Here is a 23,789-nt window from a genome sequence, read left to right as displayed (position 1 = left end):
ATGAATGGTCAATAGGAACATGGGACATCCACTTAACTGTGCAACTGTCGTTTTATGACTAGTCCAGGAAAGTCTACAGTGCTGCTGCAGCACCCAGCCCTAAGATACTAAACATGCCATCTTCAGTTTACAATAAGTGCCTGGGAGCTGGGAAATGCATGCTATTTCTGGGTACTGGTTTCTCCGTTTATAGCATGGCTGGCTTTAGCCATTCCTTACATAAGGCATATACGGAGAAACATTTAAGTAACTGATACAAGTACTAACAGAACCATGAATGTAAAATGTTTTCTCTAATATGGCTTACCATATTAGCACATGATTTATTTTAAGGAAAAAATATAGTCAGGGCTGAAAGACAATGGATTGATTTAGTTGAGTACAAAACTAGTTTCAAAAGTGAAATAACTTAATTCCCATTCCCCACCCCACCCCAAAAATATGACCCTGAAGGAAACAAAAAGTACACTGATGAGACACAAAAACAATTTAAAAAAAAAACTAACTTGCCATGTATTACAATAAATAAAACAAGGCTGTAGCTTGATAAGAAAGATATCCCCAAATATTTCATTTTCTAGAATCAAAAAATTATCAAAGAACCCTTTGTTTTTATTAACTTCCATTATATAAAAAGCTTCCCCAAATATTAAGACATGATACTAACAATGTATAATACAGTATTGCTGAACTTTTTTGGTAGTTCCTCAAGCATAGACTTAGCCTTACTGTAACCTGTAGGCTAATCCAGTCTGGTAACAGCAGGTTTCCTCCCATCCCTACTATTGTGAGGTAACCATTATCCTTACATATCAGAACATTTATATTAAGTGCACTGAGCAAACACTAAAAACCACACGACACTGAAAAAGTTGGGGGCGGGAGGGGGGAAGAGATGGAAGGAAAAGACAACACTACAATACACTTACAAGTTAAACAATTTACACGTTATTCCAAAGTTCCAAACCATAATAAAAATGTCCACAACTGGATACCAACCTGTTTGAGGGTTGATCAGAATACTGCCAGGTGGTATGCCTGCCGCTTCCAAGGGAAGCAAAAAGAAGCTAGTGCTAGTAGGTGTCACTTGCCCACTTATGCCACCATCAAAGGAAAGAGATTTACTAGTGCTGACAGTTGGATAGACAGCAGGTGTGCCATGAGAAGGCTGGCTTAGAGCTGTGACTGGAAGAGGCTGCTGGGTGTGAGAAAGAGAACCCGTGGATGACCCTACACTACTAGAAGACTCTGAACCTAGGAAAGGAGTAATGAGAAATTGTTTTTACCTAGAGTCAGAAACATCATGCTCATTTAAATATATAATTTTTAAAAGCTTACCCTTAAATAACAGCATGTAACTACAGTATTAAACTATGGATTTTTCAATACAGCCTGAGTAGAGTACATCTATTACAAGCGTCTTTCTGTAAACTCTGGGACTGATTCTACACTGCCTTGATATTTATTTAGTCTTTTGCAACAGAGCAAAGTGAATATGAAATCAAAATGGTAGCATATTATACCCACTTTGCACAGGTGCCAATGACTACATAAAATGTAAGGAACTGGAGAACCAGACCCTGAGTTCTTTGGCAGCCAAAGCATGCAACTAAAAGCAATCTTCCAATAACCAGCCATCGAAAAGTCCCTAAAACATGTCTCTAGATATTTTTGAGAAGCCTTTGTCTTTTCCTAAAGTCCCCTTTGAATATACAGTTCATAATATTTTCTATTAGACTTTTGTTATAATAGTTGCATAACATGCAGGTGCAGAAAATTAATGTTTAAGCATAAGAAATCGTAATCAACAGCCACTAAATAATCTAGAAGAGAAAACAAGACTCAAAACAAAGCTGTGATGAAAATTATGTGTCATTTAAAAATCAATGAAACTATTTTAAAATTATTTGAACTGCCTTTAAAGGAAATTATAAATACCGTATATACTCGATCATAAGCCGGTTCATTTATAAGACAATCCCCCCAAGATGGATAAGTAAAAATGGAAAATTTTTATGACCCGTTCATAAGGTGACTCTATAATTCAGGGGTCAGCAAACTTTGGCTCCCGGGCCATCAGGATAAGCCGGTGGGCCGAGATGGTTTGTTTACCTCAAACGTCCTCAGGCACGGAGGTAAACCTAAGTAAACAAAAGTGACCCGGCCTGCCAGCTGCTTACCCTGATGGGCCGGGACAGAAACTGGTGGGGACCTTTTTTTTGGGGGGGGAGGAGGGGAGGGAGGAGAAGCTGGGGGTCAGGGGAGTAACCCCTGTGACCACCCTCCACATGACCCCACCCCTAGTCCGGGACCCCCACACTCTTCCCATCCCATTCCTTCTCACCTTATCTGGGGAGGACCAGGGGAGGATGTCTCTGGCCTGGTTGGAGCTGCTCCGGCAGGCTGGACAGCACGGCCGCAGCCTGCTCCGGCGGGCCAGACCAGACAGCACGGCCATGTTTCAGTGGGCTGGGCACGGCCGCAGCGTGCTCCGGTGGGCCAGGCAGCACGGCCACAGCCTGCTCTGGGGGTCAGGGCCAAGCGGCATAGCTGCAGCCTGCCAGCTCTGGAGCTGCAGCTGCTTCGGAGGCTGGGGGGGGGAGAGCAGCGTGGCCAGAAGCGGAGAGATTCTGGCCACGCCTCTTCCCTTCTGGCTCTGCTGCCTCTCCTCACTCCCTCTGTTGGGGGGAGGGGCTGTGTCCCACCTCTCCCTCTCTATACCCGTTCATAAACCAACCCCCTTCTCTGGTGCTTCCGTTTTTTTTTTTTAAATTCGGATTATAAACGAGTATATACGGTACTTTATATTTGTATTGCATTTTTTAACCCATACATCTCAAAGCAGTTAAAGGTAAATATTATTAACTTCATTTTACAGATGAGGTAACTGAGGTACAAAGAGATTAAGTAAATTGCCCAATCCACAGTCACTGTATCTTAGTGCTATGATCAGTCTCCACTTGCCCATAGTCCTTTTCTTGATTTCACAGTTTTCTTACATCTGCATCAGCTTCTAGATTATGTAGAGACATTAGACTCATCTTTTACTATGTTGACTTCAATAAAAGTTTATACATTTAGGCCTATATTTATTTATTTACTTTAAATCACCACAACCTATGGATGCAGTGAAACAACCACCACCAATACTGACCTTTTCAAGTTAGGGTCCCATCTTTCAGAAATCAAAATAAAAGTTTTCATTTTTAGCAAGATATTTTCTTCTAATTTGGTGTGAGAAAATCTTTCTATAATGAATCTGATCTAGATTATGGTACAACTGTAATTGACTATCAAAAGTCACCATCAAAAATGCTATTCCATTGCTAAACCAAATAACAAAAATTTATGTCATAGATTTTGAAATGTATACCAAGTACTAAAGATAAACATTTCTCAACAAACAAAATTTTATCAGATCTTCATTTCATACAGAAATTCTGCTTATGATATTAATATCTCCTGTGTTATTGCAATATGCTTTAATGTACTTTATTTCTCTTTTATATTTTGCTGGGGGGTAGTGTGGGGGTTTAGTGTTTAATGGCAAATGTTTAATGGATCCTCGCTGAAGATAGGGTTTATAAGCACTGACTAAAGCCTAGCATAATACAGACAAGCACTCACATCCTTTTACTTTCCTACACAGCACTACCTATATTCTTAACCACTACACTCACTTGTTTAGTTTAAGCCCTGAAACTCCCCAGTGCAGAGAATGCCAATTGTGTCATATTGGCTGATCACTTTAGAATACGGGTGACATGCCCAATATGCACTACATAGGCTACCAAATTTGTTTCACTTTCTACCGCAACAGGATCTGAAGCCAGGTCTTCTGAAGCAGACAAAATACTCTTTATAGATGCAGAATAAATTACGAGCTAGCACACCTCTGACTCACAGAATCTCATAGAATGAGTACGTAGTTCAATCTTCTGCAGTAAGACAGTTTACTATGGTGAAAATTCACATTACTGGGGTTTATTCTGAATTAAGTGTATACATCATTTCTAACACTGCCAGTTAGAAACAATGGAACAAATATGAATAATCCTCCACAGGCTTTATTACTGAATTGGTTCTAATTAAAGGGATACCAATGGGATATCAACGTACAGTTATCTACAAATTTGCCATGCAGCTTTGACTGAAGAGATGAACTCACACTGAAACAGTTCTGAACTGTAACTCTGTTCCCCCGCATCAAAGTAGTAAATTGTCAGAATAAAACAAGTATTTCTACATACTTTCACAGATATGGAATAAATTCCACTAGCTAGCAAAGGCCTTCTATAACTTGCTTCTGGCTTTACAACTAGAGTTCCAAGATGTTCATTTCATTTCGAATAGGAATTCTATTTTTATACAAAGTTAAACACGCAGTGGGCCTAATCCTGCAGCCAGTTTTAGTATGCAACACCCATTGCAGTCAAGAGGCTTTCTGCGCACAGAGGAGTTACAAGATTGGGCCCTTTCCCTACATATACATATGCAGTGTGCATTAACTGTTAGGCAAACTGGTACTTTGCTGCTCCATAAAACTGTTTACTTGTACAGATTTATTATACCTGTTTTAGACAGCTTGCCTGTGCTTTTGCTGCTTCCAGAGCTATCTCCTCTTGTCAGAACTGAAATCCCACTGAAGCTGCTGGCTTTCGTTACAACTGGCTTCTGATTGCGGATGGAACTATCAGAGTCCGTGCTGCTCCAGGGTCGGGGTTCAGAGTACTGCAGCTCATTCTCAGTACTGCTTTGATGGCTGTTGGCTGATCTCCCTGAAGCTTCCTTATTGACTCTGTAATTTATAAACTAAACACTTTTAATACATGCATTGTTTGCAAAGTAAGGAAGAAAAATTAAGGTGACATGCATGAAGAATACTTAAATACCTAAATATCTGCCGCCTTTGCTGTGTACTATTAGTTTCCTCCTCTTGGATTCTATTGACATTTTTAACAAGAGAACTTAGTATTTATTAAGAAAATGTAAATAGGAACCAATTTAAATTGTGAATACACTTACCTTCTGTCAATAAGATAATTCTCTTGGGAACACAGGGCCTGGAAAAAAAGTATAAAATTTAATTTTAATTAATTTTTTTTTTAATGATGCATAGAGACTCTAATCAAGATGAGACCCTATGGTGTTATTTTTTTACTTCGATACTCAGCGTCATCCAGCTCTTCCCGTATAGTATTCCGATCCTCTTTTGTATTGACGATGCCTCCCAACTTTGTATCATCAACAGATTTCATTAGCACGCTCTTACTTTTTGAGCCAAGATAATAAATGAAAAACACAGTAACTCCTCGGGCGGGGGGGGGGGGGGAGAAGAGGTTATGTTCCAGGGATTTTTTTTTCTCCAGACAAAAAACTATATATTATATAGATATACACACAGTATACGTTTTAAACAAACAATTTAATACTGTTCACAGCTATGATGATTGTGAAGCTGGGTTGAGGTGGTGAAGTTAGAGGGTGGAAGTGGGAGGGATATTTCCCAGGGAATGCCTTGCTGCTAAATGATGAACTAGCACTCGGCTGAGCCCTCAAGCGTTAACACATTGTTGTTAATGTAGCCTCTCACACAAGGCAGCACAAACACGAGGGAGGGGTGAAAGCATAGCAGAGAGAGACAGACACACACCTTGTGTGTGGGGGGGGGGGGAAGAGAGAGATGCACACTGCCCCTTTAAGTAAGCTGACACCCTCTTAAGTGCATTGTCTTTTTAAGTGGATCAGGAAGTTGAGACAGCAGCTGCTGCCCCTGGCTCTCTCGGTCTCTCTCCGTCCGTGTCCCCTCCCTGCTCTATATGGAGAAGGGATAAGTGGGGTGCAGGAGTGGGGGGGACACCCTGACATTAGCCCCTGCTCTTCCCCCCCTGCACAGCAAGCAGGAGTCTCTGGGAGCAGCTCCAAGGCAGAGGGCAGGAGCAGCACATGGCGGGGGGGGAGGGACAGCTGACCTGCCCGGCAATTGCTAGCCTGCTGGGCAGCTGCAGCACAGGGAACTTAGGGGAGCGGGGAGCTGATAGGGGGCTGCCGGTCCACCCTGGTTACAAGCCCCCACCAGCTAGCTGCAACGGGTTGCTGTTCCTGCAAGCAGTGGACAAAGCGGGCGGCTGCCAAATGACATTAGAAGGGAGCATTGCACAACTTTAAACGAGCATGTTCCCTAATTGATCAGCAACGTAACAACAAAACAACGTTAACCGGGACGACTTTAAGTGAGGAGTTACTGTATTAAATAAGGTGAGTCCCAAGACTATTTCTCAAGGCACTCCACCAGTAAACTCCCTTCAGTCCAAGAGGTCACCTTTCAGTACAATCCATTGTCATCCCTTTAGCCAGGTCCTTACCCATTTCGCAGTTCTTGTACTAATCCCCAAATTCTCCAGAATTAACCAATAATTTTCCATGTGATACCATATCAAATGCTCCACTGAAGTTCAGTGAGATTAGATCTACCGCATTTCACGGACCCAAAAAATTAGTTATCTTCTCAAAGAAAGATATCAGATTAGTTTGGCACAATCCACGTTTGGTAAACTAATGTTGCATTTTATCCCATTTACTTCCATGTCTTTAAACCTTTTTTCCTTCAACATTTATTCTGAAGCCTTGCATACTATTGGAGGTCAGACAAATGGGTCTGTAGTTGCCTGGATCCCACCTCCATTCTTAAATATAGGTACTATGTTTTCTATTCTTCCGTTATTTGTTTCCATCCCAATTTAACACTTTATTATTGTAATTTTATATGCCAGTTTTCAGCATGCTGTAATGGAGATTACCTAAATCCCCTCAGTTGAGTGCATTAAGATCTTTGAGGCTTGCTTCCACCTTGGATGTGGCAACATCTATTAGCTACCTTGCCTTTCCCCCATGTTCTACATTATTATCCTTATTGAAAACTGAGGCAAAGAGCTCATTTAAATTTGTGGCTCATACCTGGGTCTCTACCCTATCCTCACTGTATAGCAGTCCCACTTCTTTTCTTGTTCTATTTTTATTTATATGGCTAAAAATGTTTTGCTATTTGTTTTAATTTCCTTTGCAGGTCTAACTCATCTTGACTTTTGGCAATTTTCACTTAATTCCTACAATTTCTGACCTTCAAGATGTAGCTTTCTTCGCTGATCAGGCCTTTCTTCCATTCATTTTAGGCTCTCTGCTTACTCCTATAATACCCTTTTTGAGGTGGTTATTCATTAATTTATGTCTGGAGCCCTTCCCTTCAATTTTTTCCCCCTTGTTTGGAATGTAAATTCAAGACTTTTACACCTTTGACTTAAAGAAGTTCCAAGTCTCTTCCACATTTAAATCTCTGAGCTCTTTAGTCTAACTCAGTGTTTCCCAAACTTGGGACGCCGCTTGTGTAGGGAAAGCCCTTAGCCGGCCGGGCTCGTTTGTTTACCTGCCCCGTCCGCAGGTCCAGCCGATCGCGGCTCCCACTGGCCGCGGTTCGCTGCTCCAGGCCAATAGGAGCTGCTGGAAGCAGCGCGGGCCGAGTGACGTACTGGCCACCACTTCCACCAGCTCCCATTGGCCTGGAGCAGCGAACCGCGGCCAGTGGGAGCCGCAATTGGCCGGACCTGTGGACGGGGCAGGTAAACAAACCAGCCCGGCCGGCTAAGGGCTTTCCCTACACAAGCAGCGTCCCAAGTTTGGGAAACACTGGTCTAACTGATTTAACTAACTAGTTCCCTTAATTTCTCAAAATGTGCCCTTTTAAAAATCAAAAACTTTCCTTACCAACCTGTTTTTTTATTGTGCTTCCATTTAATTTAAACTTAATCAGCTCCTGATCACTTGATCCAATGCTATTTTTTATGACCACTTCTTCTATAATATCTTCACTATTTACCAAAACCAAGTCTAAAATAGCATCACCTCTTGCTGGTTATTTGGTGAAGAAATCTGTCAGCTATTACATCCAGGAATAATTGGGCCCTACCATTATTAGTTGCATTTGTTCTCCAATCTATAGCTGGAAAATTAAAGTCTCCCATAACAACAATTTCTGGGAGTAGTTATCTAATATTAAAAATAGATTTCTACTCTATCCATAACCAAAATCCTACTCTGCAGGGTCTATAACAGACCCTTAGCCCTGCTCCAGTAGGCACTCTTTCACAGTCCTTTCCCAAAATGATTTTGGCCCAAACCGTTTGTTTTATCCATGCAATCTTTTCTTATTTCTTTACAATCTACCGCATCACTGATGTACAATGCTACCCCACCACATTGATCTTTATTTCTCTGTCCTGAACAGCTCATATTCTTCAACACCTGTATTTTAGTCATGATTGTTATTCCGCCACGTTTCTGTTATCCTTGTAAAATCTGTTTTCACATCCTGCACCAATAGTTCTAGTTCTTCCATTTTGTTGCGCAGGCTCCTTACATTAATGTACAAAAATCTCAGCTGTCTCTCTCTGCCCTCACCCAATTTCCTAGTTAGATTAGGTATAGTCTTCTTGCTTTTCATACTCCTACTCTATAGTTTTCAAATAACTATTTTTGAGCTTTGCGAGTGTAAAATGTATAATAATCGATCAATATGGCTCCCTAGAGCCAGACAGATACCATAAAGGAATGTAGTGATCTGAAAAGCCAAATTATGATCTCCCACCCTTTTCACTCACCTGTACTATGCAACCATTATCTACTTACATGACAGTGTGGAATGATTATGGACTATTGGAGGAAAATATCACATTTTCAAGATATTTGATATATTTATTTTGTCAATAAGTTAGCACTGCAGAGTTAATGCTGCTCTGGCAAAGTGAGTTGGATATTTTACTTGCTCAGACATTATCATAATGATCATCAAAACCATCAGAACTGTTAAATTTTTTTTTTTTTTTTTTTACTTTATATAGATGAAAACCTACATCAAGAAGAAAAATCCTTTAAAATATGAACTATGGGTACCTGTATGTATGAAATTGTCAGACTGAAAAAAATTTCCCAAGAGAAAGATCCCGTGAGATTTCCTTTTGATTTAATACCTACATCTTGTGCAAATATTCGTTCTCTAGCTCTCTGGTACTCTTCTTCTCGTTCTTCTATAGATTTGCTTCTTCTGTCGTCTTTTAAGCGTATTCGCATCTAAATTAAATTAAATAAGTGATTAGATAAAATACCAATTTCTACAAGAAAATAGCATGAATTTATAGACAAGGTATCAATATGAAAAAATTAAAATTCCATACATTTACCTGGTTATCATCTTTGTCTAAACTAGAATTATCTCTTTTAAGGATGTACCGTTTCTGAAAATCTTCACATTTCTCATCCTTTATATGCTCACAAAACTTTTGATCAGGTCTAAGGAAAGTGATTAGGAAAAAAAGTTACATTTCAGACAAACGAATAATTTTATAAATATATAAATCCATATATTGTATATCAATATAAGAGAGACACTGACACCAATTGAAATAGTTTGAGAAACATTCTATTAAAATATCACATATAAAATATTACAATTTGACTGGAGTATTGGGTTTTGTAATAAGTTGTTGACCTGCAAACTGAAAAAATATCAAAAAGTATAAAATGTTTCTGTAACCTGACAACTCTTGCTGTCATGAGGCATACAAATCCTTTTTCTAAAACAGACCTAGTCCTTCAAAGCACGTTTTCAATTCCCAATGAAAGTAGCAAGCAAGCAGGTTTCACTGAGGACTCATAAGTTTCTCATAATCCATAGTTGTAGCAATGCAAGGGAATTTAGGACGTGCATGAGACTGAATGATAAGTGCCTACTGTTTAAACAACCACAACTTATTTCAAGGGAAATAAGAACATAAGGAGATGGGAGTGATGGAAAACAAATTAAACTATTAAAATAAAAAATAGAAAAAGGCAGAAGGAGGAAGAATGCAGTCATGCATGCAAGCAGAAGTCTTGCAAGAATGCAGGAAGCTAGAGTTCATGAGGTTTTTTTTGTTTTTTTTTTTTTAAATCCAACTGCCTTATGAATGGATCATGAGACCCTCTCCAAACTACTGTTAGGTACCAAAAACTACTGACAACAATGGCAGTTATGCTAAATTATTTACAGTCGCATGATCAGTTCTCAGAAAACTGGAAGGAATTTGGCTATTGAAGAGTATAACATATATATGGTCTGTATTTCGGGTTTTTTTTTTTAAAGTTATTACTCAGAGCATTTGTATAAAAGCAGGATTTTTTTTCCTTTATAATGTGAACTGCAGTACTTTTAACCAAACCTAACTAAATGGTTGCTGGATGCCCAAACATAATTAGCAGGCATTTCAGAGAACCTTTAGACTGTCTTACCTCTTTCTTTTAAAGGTCCCTGAATTTACTGCCCTGCAATCACCAACTTCCCACTCCACTGAGACGTCCCAGTGTGGACTGGGTTGTTGATATCAGTAACACCACTGATCGACGCTGGAGCGGGGAATCTGCCTATGAGGAAAAGGTAAGTTTGGTTTTATTCAATATGGAGCAGATCTCCAAGATTTTCTTTCTAAATTCTTATTTTATATCCCAAGTGATTTAAAATAAGAATACTGAAAACCTTAAAAAAAATCATCCTACTGTCTATAGGTTAGATGAAATGCCTGCTAATTAGTAATTGCATTTATTAGGGCTTCCAAGATTGCTGGGTGGTGGTTTTGTTTTTAAAAAGAAACATTCCAGTTTGCAATTAAGAGTTCTGCTGCTACTGCTATTTATTCCCCACTTCAAGTAATCATAATCCTTGGTCTGAGACATCAGACTTTGTGGGCATGGAAATGCCTTATTTGAGAAATATGGAAGTATAACTTCAGGTAGGGAATTTATAGCAAAACCAAATGGATTCGAATAGTAAAAATATTTAGTACCTCAAAATTTATATATATACTTTCCATCTTCAAAGTACCCTACAAACATTTATTGGTTAAATCTAATGCCCGTCAGAGAGTTACTAGTCCCATTTTACAGATTACAAAATTGAGGTAAACGGATTAGATTATTTTGTGGCCCAAAAATCTCCATGTTAGCACTGGGATTAGAACTCAGGCCCTCCCAGATCCTAGATTTGTGTCCAAACCACTAGAACATGCCTCTCTTAAAGATCCCGTTTCATGCAAATATACTGAGTAATAAAAACAACCAAAAAGTACAAAAAAAAGTATTAGCAGAATGGTTCAGAGAGAATAGCTTTGTGTTGTAAATCTTGGGTTTCAAATGGGCCTAGACTTGCTAGAGCTACAGAGTTTAACGTATCAGCAGGGTTAAATCAGACTTCATCTTTCTTACACAGGCTGTGTGCGCACATGCGCGGAAGTATGTGTAGAAGACAAACAGGTCTTTTGAATGAAACATATACTGTGTGTGGATATTGAAAAATCTCATGATCCCATTGTGACACTCTGTATCTCGGAGGAACTCCCTGAGCCCCCATGTTCATCCTTCTAATACGATTGTGTAGCATCCAATGCAAAGTTTGTCATGTCAGGAGTCTTTGGAAGGCTTATGATGCACTGATCATTGTTGTTATAGTAATGTTATAGGTTGTAATTTCATGTATATAATTATGAGGCTGAAAATGTGTCCTCATGGCTTAAAACAAGCCCAGGCAAAACTCTCCAGGAGCAGAGGGGCAAGTTCACACCTCATCAGGGCATGTATGGGACAAACCCAGCCCAGCCTCACAGGAACAAAGGACACTGGCCTAGGCAGCAACAAAGGATCTGTTGGACTCTCGAGTGAGTCACCCCCCCCCCTTCCCTTGGTCAGTCTGGGACTACAATGAGGTAATGCTCACCTGACCCTGAAGGGGGGGGCAGGGGCAAAGCCAAGAGGGAAGAAAGAACATGATAAAAGGGAGAGACATTTGCCATACTCTTCCTCTCTCTTCCACCTCCATCTACAGACACCACCACCAAGCGACTGACGCGCTGATCAGAGGGGAGAGCCTGGCTGAAGAGCAACCAGCCAGCCTATGGTGAGAAGCATCTAAGTTTGTAAGGGCACTGAAAGTCTTAAGATCAGCTTAGAATGCATTTTGCTTTTATTTCGTTTGACTAAATCTGATTTGTTGTACTTTGACTTATAATTGCTTAAAATCTATCTTTTGGTAGTTAATAAATTTGTTCATTTATTCTACCTGAAGGAGTGTGTTTGGTTTGAAGCGTGTCAAGAGATTCGCCTTGGGATAACAAGCCTGGTACATATCAATTTCTTTGTTAAACTGCCGAACTCATATAAGCTTGCAGCGTCCAGTGGGTATAACTGGACACTGCAAGACGGAGGTTCCTAGGGTTATGTCTGGGACCGGAGATATTGGCTAGTGTCATTTGGTTGCACGAGCCAAACAGCGGCTGGCCAAAAGTGCTCACTCACGTAACTGGGAGCAGCTTACATGCTATAGGCTGTGCGTGAACAGCCCGGTAGTAGGGGTTCTCACAGCAGAGCAGGGTAAGGCTGGCTCCCAGAGTCGAGGATTGGAGTGACCTAGCAGATTCTGATCCAGATAACACCGGGGAACGTCACACCCATGTCTCCTTATGTAATAGGGGTTTGCCCTGTGTCCTTGGTAAGAATGTCCCAACCCCCACAGCTGTATAGCTGTGATTGTCAATTTGGTTTCTACGTTCCACCCAGCTATATCTATTAATTACTTAACAGTGGTATGAAAGTTAATATATACTTTTAAGATATTATTACTGAAAGCTGTTTTCAAAGTTGTCCAATTGTTCTTTAAACCTGGCTTCTTAAATTCTGAACACAATCAAAACACTAAAAATTTTAATCAAATTCAAGAACATTTAGAGAGAAAAAACTGACAAGTTATATATACAATTTTTACCTTAAAAGTTATAATTAAAAATGCAAATAGTAAAGTAAACAAAGCCGGTTCAAGCAATGCTGGAGACCTTCCCAACACCACTCCCCCATCAAGTGGGCCTCCACATGATAGAAACCTAAATTCAGTGAGACCCCTTATCACTCCACTTGCCACAAGCTGTCCTATCGTTCTAGTTCAGGGGCCGTCGCTTATTCCCACAGGGAAGCAACAAGGAATGTATCTAGAAGTAGTGGTGTGTATTTCTGAATAGTTACAGAATTAATGGAATTTTTTTTTTTTAAATACAAAGACAGAGCCTGTGATGTGACCCATCCAGGGCTGCAATACATACTCTGATCTCACCAACAGCTAAGGATCTTATTAACGTGACACCTTTAATATGAACTTTCATATTCCACATCACATAGCACCAAATGAACAATAAAGATCTCACTGGCGCCCATCCTTGGGAGAGTGAGCTCCCAAGTGTTGATTGACTCCTGAGGCTGCAGATTTGGTATCATTGTCTAAATTGGCCTTGAGAGTAAATCCATGCACCAAAATTCGAAAAATTATTTCAAAATTATGACAACTTACATTCTCGTATTGCTAGTTTTATTTATTATCACTGACTTCCCACTCTGGTCCACATTATGTTCCAATCCAAAGTAAGCAGCTACTCTGTGCAACAGCATTCTATGGTAAGATGTCATGGGGGGAAACTTTTTGCGTGGAATTCTGGAAGAGAAAAGTATTCATTTTACGAAACAACAAAAATACTTTTGAATAATTTTTTTGTTAAAATTGCAGCACTTACTCGTTATTACCAATGAAATCTAAAATTTCCTGTTCTAATTTCAGCAGCATCATTCTGTCCCTGAAAATAAAATACAACACTCATATAGGAAACACTCCAGAATTGCAAATATATGAATTTTAAACATGCATAGATAACATCTGTTCCCCTAATGACCAGGCAACGATGGCAGTTTACCAGGAGGACCACAAGGTATCTAATTTGCTAGTGTGTGTGTGGATTTTTAGAGTAGAATTGTTCTGTCTTGTAAGAAACCAGAATACAAAGAGTCCTCTCAATCTCTCTCTTCCCATGAGAGTCAGCAGAAAGAACAGTCATTGAGATGATGTGATCAAATGAAAAGAATAAAATGGCTTCAAATCACTACCATCGTGGTCCCTGCTGGTTGATATGGGTAAGCAGGACTCCCAAATGGGCATGGCGCAAAAGACAGTTACCTCCTGTGCAGGAGATGGGTCGCTGGCCATGGGGCTGTCCACACTGCTGTCTTGGGCATGGCCAGGAGGGGAATCAGCAGTTGCTGGGTCTCTGCAGCCTCTGAACAGGCCAAGAAGGCAGCGGGGATGGGAGGTGGGAAAGGGAATGGGGGCTGGTCCCCGGTCTCTGCCTCTCCTATGGTTAGTGCAGCTGGCAGCCCCTACTCCAAAGTGTGTGGGGGGAACTCTTCACTCGTGCACAGGCCAAAGGGTCTCAGCAAACACACTGACTACAGTAGGGCAAACTGCCTGTCTCTTCCCTGAGGTAGGAAGGGGAGGGGAATGCATACCATTAGAAAAATTTCTGGGAATGTCCTTGCCTTGATATGTGATTCAAGTTCAAGTAAGAGGGGTGCTATTCTCTTATTTAATTGAACTCTATACTTCTTAACCCCATTAATGCCTTAATGGCTAAATTCTAAAAGGTTATCTGATTCTAGAATCTAGAACTATATTTCTGCACGTGGCTCGCCAAGGTGCCCCAAAATTTCCATCCAGCCCATAACATTGAAAACACTGACCATCCAAAATGTGCAATTTCTCCCTGTAACTTAGACACTGGCGTCTTCTATACAGGACCAAAATAAAACAAGGCAATATGTTACAAAATATAGATACACACTTGAATTTCTTTGCCCTTTTCATAGCTCCCTATAGATAACAATACGTGAAGAGGTTTTTAAAATATGATTATAAAACATTCTTTAATGAAAATATGTAAGAGTCCCATTTTATTATTTTTGTCAACTGCAGATCTTCATTCTCAATTTCTTCTTCAAATTCATAACTATGAACATAAAACCATGAATAAAAAATAAAATACTTCATTTTCATTTTTTTTTCAAATATGGCCCAGACAGATGGTGAAAGTAGTTACCATCTGATGGCTGCTTGTAACTTAAATAACGTGAGTTTCAATACAGTTATTAGTGTCCCCATTACCACAATTATGAATACAATTGGCACTAATTAGAACCTTTATTTGAAGCCTCAGTAAAGGCACCAAGGAATTAATGGGAATGGAAAATTTACTGAACTTTCACCCCTAGAAGCAATTCATCCAGGTCAAGACTGAGACAAACTGATGGAGGAGCAAGGGGAGGCTTGACCTGCTGCTGCCAGTACTACATTTTCATGTAACCTGTCATCTTTCAGCAGCCCTAAATTCAACTAATGTTAAAAATTTCACGGATGCTTAGATTTTAAGACCAAAAGCAATAATTACAATCATTTAGTCCAATCCCCTGCAAAATCCAGGCAACAAAATTTCACCCTGTAACTCCTGCATCAAGCCCTTAACTTCTGGTTGAGCCAGCATGTCTTTTTGAAAAATATCCAATCTTAATTTAAAGACTTAAAGTGATGGAGAAGTGATCCATCCCCAGCTATCACATTCCCATTGTTCTAATGGTGAATTACTCTCACTGTTACAAATTTGCACAATCTTTCCAGTCTTCATTTGCCTTGACAACAGCTTCAAGTCTTGACAACAGCGAGGCAGCTCATGCACTGAGACTACTGTCTCTCATGCTGACCAGTACTATTTCATTGTTTCCTTGTACTCCCCTCCAGTTTGTTGTATTCACTTCTTGTCTCTTGTTAGATACTTAGGATTGTAACTTTAAAAAGTTACCTAAACTGGAAAGGATGGTTAAAAAACTGTTTTTGGTGGAGAGGGAGGAGAAAAAGTCCATCTCAGCAGCAGTATCTTAAACAGTTTCTAAACTCACAACTGCTCAAGATTAACTAAACTTTTTCATTTATAAATATAAAATCAGTCACTAACACAGCTAGTGTAGCTTTAAAAGAGAAACAGTACAAAACAACTGTTTCAGTGAAAACTGTGGCCCTTATATCATTTGGATCAGCATCATGATAAAAACTACTGAAACATGGCTGTATTATACAGCTTGGCTCGCATGGTTCTCAGGCGGAAAAAACATTATCCACACCAATCAAACCAGTCATAGCTACAGCAGTATTCTTATCCCAGTAATAACAAGACCTATGAATTTGGAGCTCACGTACCCTGGGGATGGACTTTGTATAAGTTAGATAAGACAGAAGTCCACAAAAAGGGAGCATGTTTGACAGTTTGAAAAGAAGAGTAGAAAAATCAAGCCCTGACATTTAAATTTTTAAAAAAATGTTTTCAGAAACGTATAAATTTTACAATTATATGAAACTGAAGATACTATAAAATTTGCCAGACTGCTTCTAAGAGCACCAGGGATCTATTTTGCTTTTAATATTCACATATAATTCCCATTACAGTTGAAGTGCAGTTACTGTCAGGAAATAACGTTAAAAGTGACACCGTGCATTCCACATACCTCTCTCTTCCACAACTGGTATACAAACTTCACTCTGTCCTTGAGTTAATTTAGATTTTTTCCTACTGACTTTCCTACCAGGCTCAGCCTAGTAGACCAAAACTCAGGTGGTATTTTTTGATTTATTTAAAAATATATTTTTTTTAAAATCACCACCACCAACTAAAATAATTCTGGAATAAGAATCCATTCCTCAGATACCAGACTTAATGTGTTGGTTATGCACTACAGTATCCTCCAACAGATTGAAGAGTGATAGCAAAGCTGATTTTGCCTAGCATGTCTCTCCTGGGCCCTGAGACCTCTTCTTACTTATGAGAAAGAACCAGAAGATGTGCAGTAGATCCTGTTGCCCAACTCCTCCCTGTACCTCAAATAGTTTTGTTGGTACCCCTAAATCCTGCTCACCCCTGCACAGTAGAACCATGTCAAATCTGTTGCCAGAGAGACCCTGGAGGTCCAAAGAGGTTAAGGAAGGATTTGTTTCTTGATGTGCAAAGCAGAAAAAAAAAAGAAGAGTAGCTATATTAGTTATGTGGCATTGATAAGAAGAAGAGGTGGGGTTGTAAACTCAGCACACACATTTTGTAGACACAAAGGGACACATTCCTCCTTTCAGTTCCACAGATAAAGCTCCCTCTGAAGTCATTGGAATTTACACTCATATAACTTGAGGCAGGGTTTGGCCCATATTGACAACACCAATGAGTGAGTTTGAGAGATGCTTTTCTTACTATAACTACATCTGAAGGTGTGTTACATATTGAAAAAAAGAACAAACCTCAGGACCTGCTATTCAACACCGAATTAGTTATTGCAACGTACCATATTTTTGCATAGCCAAGTAAAAATATTACACAAGGATGCTGATCCTGCAAACACTTATCAGTAAATTTGTAAACATGAGTAGTCCTATTGAACTCATAACATGGATAAGTGTAGGGCCCAGGTCAGTTAGGGTACAGGGGAGCCAGCATTTTAAAATGTTTAAACACTCCACGTCAACTATACAAGATCATGTTTAAGACCTTTGCAAGCTAAGGTGTTTCTAGTGAAAGCTCTCAACATGCAGCAGATTAATTTAAAACTAAAAAGAGATAGAAAAATTAAGTTAATTCAAAACATTTTAATTTAATTTACCTGGGATTGTTTTTTAGTGTATTTACTAAAAATTCATGTAGATCTATGCCAGTTGAATCTGTGTATTCTTGGCTGGAATCTATAAAAAACATAACATGATGTTATTGAAAAGATCATGTGCTCAATGTTTGAACACATGGTTCTTATTACATTTTTAAGGTGCTGTTCATATAAGTGAATGAATAACTAAAACTCGGAATCTGGTAAATCTAAGATTTAGATGCATATATCGCGCATTAGCTGATCAACAGATACCATTCCTAACTCGGTAAACTCAGCCTCACAATAGCTAAGAAGAGCTCTGTGTAGTTCAAAAGCTTGTTTCTTTCACCAACAGAAGTTGGTCCAATGAAAGACCCACCTTGTCTCTATAGTAGCTAAGGAAAAGACATACAAGCAAGTCTCATTTTGCAGATCCAATGTGGAATCGTAGGTTTTATTACTACTTTTGTCAGTTAACAGAGGTAACTGCATATTTTCAAGCATTATAGATTTGCTCTAGGTGACATGTAATACTTTAAAAAGTACAAGTCTAACCTTTGTGATGCATGATTTATCATGTATTGCTACAAGCTCCTATTCGGTGTACCTTTCCTTCAGTGGAATTACACATTTAAGAGACGCCTTCTGTGACTTCTCTTCAACAACTTCCAAATATCTCCTCATGAGAGCAAACGTTTCAGGTTACGTAGTGCCTCTTCTGGTTCCTGCTGTTTTCAATCCCTATTAGCTTGGGTGCCTATGCTTTGTGCCTCAGAATAGGCGATGCACCAAGAAATTTGATCTACCTTTGAACTATGTATTGGCACCCATCACTGCAATATCTGAGCACCTCCTAGTGTTCTAATTCTTAGGGCTCTCTTCTTAAAAAGATATGCTGAAGCTCCAACCCATTTCCAAGTGAAAAATAGCATAGACTTGTGCCTAGGCTCCAGCTGCCCCTGCTGGTCAGTCCTGGATTGCCTTAATCCAGCCTGCTCTCAATTGCTCTTGAAAACAAGATGCCAAATTTCCAGGAGCATTCCTGGTAAAACATTTATAAAGCTGAAAAATGATGTGCACTTTATTTTAGTAAAATTGTGTAATTATCAGTTTTTAAACTATAACAATTTAGCATCAATGGGTAACCGAACTCTAACATTAGGCAAGTTTCTATTTTCAGCACACTTTACAAGTTAAAGTGCTTAAACTACCAAGTGACATGTAACAAGATAGAATAGTAGAGATAGGCAATTGTTTTAAGTCTATTACTCTGCCTTTAATTCCCTATCATCATTTTGAAGAGAATTTCTTTCATGATTCATTTAGGGAACATTAAACGATAAACACACTGGTTAGGTTAAAAGAACATCATGGTGTGGCTTTCCCCACCCAAAACTTGATTTCAAGATTTGAGGACAAAAAAAAAAAAAACAAACAAACAACAACCTCACTTAATTCCTGTATCACAACTATTTTAATTTGTGTGAACTTCTGATTTCCAACAAGGAAAAGAGGCACTGAAATGACACAAGAAAGGCTGCTATGGGTTTGAAGTACATGGTAAATATAAGTACTAGAAATTTCATTTAAAAAATACTGGTTTTATGGCACTGCAGCACAATTTATTTGATTCAGGATGTCTGGATAAGTGTTTGGGGGTAACTTATTTGAACAAAAGCTGACCTAAAACCTCAGGATCATCCATCAGCTAACATATATACTCAAAGTTTTGCCATTTAATAAAGTGTTGTGCACCAGGGACAGGAACAAATTTGTATTATTTTTGCATATCTGCTATCTCAGTTATCCTCTAAGTTTTTGGTAAATTGAAAAGAATAGCTCGTCCTTAGCAAACCAGTCCACAACACTGTCAATGTTCAGGATGTTTTTACTCCTGCCATTGAGCCACTCCCATCTTCATTCTGAAGAATTTAGAAGTCTTTTTCCTTTTAGGGACCTCTCAAAAAGCAGTTACAAATTTCTGTAAGAATATTGGCTTCTCATGAACATGGGGAAAGAGTAGTACAATGATACTCCTCCTCCCCCATTTGCTTCTCCCATATAAAGCCAAGGCATAATCTCAGCCCCCTAACTCCTGGGTGCACAAGGACTGCTCCCTCGTACAGCCCCTTTAGAATCAACTATCCCAAAAGGTATGTGGGGATAAGGGCAGGCAACAGCCCCACCATCTTCATCCCTCCCTGCATCAGGGAGGGAAGTATGTCTGCTGTAGCATGCACTCTCTCCTGCAAACTGGGAAGCACCCCAAGAGATGGTACCTCCTGAAATAGATTCCCTCCCCCCCAGCCGCAATAAGAGATTTTTTCCCCCTTATTTTTAGAAGTGAGGTAAGTTTTCAATTACATCTTAGAAGGTTTAAATCAAAATCTTTTCTCACTGAATTTTCCCTCCACCTATTATGTACTAATACTATCTTCTTAATATTGGGATTCTGGCAATGAATGACATTTAAGCATTGGTTTCCAAACACAAAGAATTACACTGTCCACAAACAGATACACTGAGTAGGTCACATTTAGGCTTATCAATTTTCTCTCTCTCTAAATTGAAGAAAGTAAATTCCATCCATTTCTCAACCACCACCATGAAAAATTAAGCAGAGGGGATCTGCTGTTCACCCAAGTGCAAACGTTAGTGCATCAAAAGTTGTGCATGTTGTGTTTACACATAGAAACTGCACATGCACAAGTGGACCTTGGGGTGAGGTTCCAAAGAAGGATCAGGCCTGAAGTCTTTGCTGAAAAACTATATGCATTTGACTTTCAGCACAGCAGAATTATTTACAGTAATTATTCCATCAAAGTCACTCAAGGTTATTAATATGGACGTCTACGTCATAGATAAATTATATTTTAAGTAAACTAAAAGCAGAGTGATAACAAACCTCTTGATAACATTTTTCTGGACAATTTATCACTGGATTTTTCCTTTTCCATTTCATCTTTTGTGGGCTTCTCTTCTTTCTCAAAAGACTGCGTTAACTGGATCTGAATTTTCTCCTGTTGAAAAGTAAGATCAGTCATAATGGAAACTATTTTAAGTGAGCTACGGCTGTACCAGAAAATTGCTTTGTAACATGTTCGTTCATAATGGAAAAGTAACCAGTGTAATAACTGTCTTCAGATCCTCTTAGAATCAGAAAACCCACTTCAAACAAAAACTGTTATCAAAATTTATAGAGAAGATATGGAAAGTAGACGCATTTAAATATTTTATAGCGCACATACATCTCAAGGACATATCCCATTTCACGATTATATTAAAGTGTTCTAGGTGTTTATTTTTCTTAAAGTATAGGCCAATTTTTTAAAATAGTGAATCGCTCAGTTGATAATTAGGCTCCTCATTGCCAGCTTTTACTCCCTCCACCAAGCAACCGCATTGAGAATGCTAAGTAAGCTTTCATAGCACAACACCAATGACAAGAACTTCTTGAACAAATAGGTTCGAAGGGGGACCAGCTTTCCCAATTTCACCAAGTTGTTTACATTTCTTTAATAGTTTAGTGTATTAAGATAATAGCAAATAGTTATTTATACCTAGAATTTTTAGTTTAATATAGGTTTGCTAGCAAAGTATATTTTCATGTAATCCATCACAAAATCTGAATTTATTTATTCAACTGGATACACTGCCAGAGACTGAATCCTCCCCAAACAGAACACAAAAGTTTCCTTTTTAATTTAATCTAAACTAAAGACTAAGCCTACGGGTGACAGGGTAACTTGGCTTTCATACCTGTTTAATCTCTGCTGAGGCTGCCCGTGAGGGTGACAGCACCAGTTTTAATTTATTTGTGTGACGACATCTGCATATGGCATTGCTATGCATTTTCAACATTTGAAAATGAATAGGTCTAACAAATGTTGCTGAATTTCTACATTATCTGAAAACCAAAACAATAAATACTGAATTGTTCAAGTTACCTACAGTACATGCTATTTTTCTATAGACATCTAAAGTTCAGTATTTGCCACTACTAATCACAAATATTTTGCTCCTCCATGTATTCATGTCTTAGTCCAAAAGATTCATTTGGCTGAAAACCTGTAGTTTCCACACAAAAATCTTCTCTCTCAGCTCACTATAAACCTGAGTATAGTATGAATAAGCAATTATTTTCTTCCCTTCATCTGAACTAAAAACACTGGTGGCTCTTCAGTTACCTACTTTATTGTCTTTATGTTAACTTAGAAAAAGGAAACAGTTAATTTCTCACTAGGAAACTGGGTTAGCATAACTTGGATCCACCACTATGATACGCTATTCCACTTCCTTTTATAAGTCAGAACTACGTCAGTAGGTAGAAAGAGAATTTTCACATCACCATCATTTCTCTCCCACCCCCATTAATTTCACCCAGTTTCATCTGACAATTGCTCACTCTACACTTATCCTAAATAGAAAATGTACAACAATAGTTTAAAGATCTTGGTTAATAAATCAACTTGGTTTAAATTTCTTTCCTAATAATGCCCTATAACAATGGATAAGACTGCGAATTTGTCACAGATTGCGTGGCCTCCATGACTTTTGCAGCAGCTGGTGCGCCTGGCTCAGGGGCAGTTCAGGCAGCCCCTGAGCCAGTTGCACCAGCCACTGCTGGGGGAGTCTTGGGCCACTGCACCCTATCCCCCAGCAGCAGAGTATGGGTGTGGGAGGGGGCAGCGAGTTGGGGTGCTCCCCGGAAGCAGCGATATCCCCCTCACTCACCTCCTAGTCAGAGGTGTGGACAGGCAGCTCTGCGGTGCACGCTGCCTCCACTTGAAGGCCAATGGGAGCTGTGAAGCCAGCGCTCTGGGCAGAGGCAGCGCACAGAGCTGCGTGGCCATGCCTCCGCCTAGGAGCTGAGCGAGGGGATGTCGCCGCTTCCAGGGAGTCCCCCCCACCCCCCACAGTAAGCGCTACCCAGAGCCCGCTTCACCCCATCCTGCACTCCAACCCCCTGCCCCCTCCCACACCCAAACTCTGCTGCTGGGGGGGGTGGGGGTGGGGGAGGAAGAGATGAGGCGCGGAGCCAGGTAGGGAGCCTGCCGGCCCTGCTAACCTCCCTCTCCCCCAGCACCAGCGGGATCCCGGGCCCTGCCCCGCCGTCCCCCCCCCCAGTCCCCGGCCCCCCCCCCCCCCCCCCCCCTCGCCCCCCAGCGCCCCCCCCCCCCCCCCCCCAAGTTTTAGTCAGGGTATATAGCAAAAGTGACAGATGGGTCACAGGCCATGAATTTTTGTTTACTGCCTGTAACCTGTCTGACTATTTACTAAAAATACCCATGACTAAATCATAGCCTTAACAATGGTAAAAAGGAATGCCCCATCTGAATGGATGCCTTTCTTCTACCACCACTGATTCCCCAGGACTGTGATGGAAAGCTTCCTGTGCCTCAAAGGCTGACGAGTCTAATGAAGTATGACCCACTTGCCTGGAAAGTTATAGAAAAAAATTTATGTTTAGCTTTTATTCCCTAGGTAAGGCTTGGTGTGCTTTGGCCTGTCAGTGGTGAGGATATTTACTCTAGGCATACTGCCTTAAAAGAATCCACACTGAAATTCAACTCTCTCATCAGAGCTCTTCATTCGCTTGTCTGTTCACATACATTGAGATATTGTTCACTTCCACTGTTAATAGTCATCTGAGTTACCCAGCTTGTAAAGTATCCTAAAATTTATCCTCACTTTCCCGAGTCCTCAAGAGCTCTAGAATTTGACTTAAAAGGATTCAGGGCCTGGTCTCAGCTTTCACCCACAGCCTTTGGAATTAACAAGCATAAGTGGTGACCCAGTGAAAAAATCCAGGCCACTGAGTGAACATATAAAATAGTCCTTGACTTTCATATATTCTTCCTTTGGCTTATTTTATTTTTTTTAATTATTCTAAGGAAAATGTCCTTTAAAGGAGAAAAATCTCAACCCTATTAAGAGACTATGATGGACTCATAGGCAAATAAGATAGAAACAGTATTCCCTTTATGAAGTTGATGAAGATCTTTATTTACCGGAGGCCGCATACAATCCTAAAGCGTCCAATTTTTGAAGAAATTAGCTGTTCACTTGCCATCATTTGTCTAGATAAGGTATTCTCTTTGTAAGCACCTTGTAATGTAAGACCAAACTGAAAAGGTTTAATACTAAATGGCAGTCTCTGGGATTCACTGCTCCAGTTACAATTTCCATCATTCAATATTAAAATTCCAAATTTTATATTT

The 23,789-nt window shown here is 39.8% G+C and overlaps 1 protein-coding gene across 5 annotated transcripts in view; it reads right to left on the bottom strand.

The window, feature by feature from the left end:
* The window catches only part of R3HDM1 (R3H domain containing 1), a 138,335-nt gene that overhangs the window by 52,330 nt on the left and 62,216 nt on the right, over positions 1–23,789 (bottom strand). For 3 of the 5 annotated variants that reach the window (XM_026647434.2, XM_026647435.2, XM_026647436.2), the window contains 9 exons: positions 20,474–20,588; positions 17,587–17,665; positions 13,638–13,697; positions 13,418–13,558; positions 9,234–9,342; positions 9,028–9,123; positions 5,026–5,063; positions 4,893–4,943; positions 4,572–4,798 (listed from right to left, as the gene is read on the bottom strand). In XM_026647434.2, coding sequence (XP_026503219.1) covers positions 4,572–4,798; positions 4,893–4,943; positions 5,026–5,063; positions 9,028–9,123; positions 9,234–9,342; positions 13,418–13,558; positions 13,638–13,697; positions 17,587–17,665; positions 20,474–20,588 — 916 coding nt within the window. Of the gene's footprint in view, positions 1–999; positions 1,255–4,571; positions 4,799–4,892; positions 4,944–5,025; positions 5,064–9,027; positions 9,124–9,233; positions 9,343–13,417; positions 13,559–13,637; positions 13,698–17,586; positions 17,666–20,473; positions 20,589–23,789 lie in introns of all 5 variants that reach the window. The other 2 variants (XM_026647432.2, XM_026647433.2) reach the window with 1 other exon arrangement.

This window comes from Terrapene carolina, unplaced genomic scaffold (assembly GCF_002925995.2).
Source record: "Terrapene carolina triunguis isolate 2854851 unplaced genomic scaffold, T_m_triunguis-2.0 Scaffold62, whole genome shotgun sequence".
In the NCBI taxonomy this organism is placed as follows: Eukaryota; Metazoa; Chordata; order Testudines; family Emydidae; genus Terrapene; species Terrapene triunguis.
Note: the sequence above shows the minus strand (reverse complement) of the source record. Positions and strands in the feature narration are given on the sequence as shown.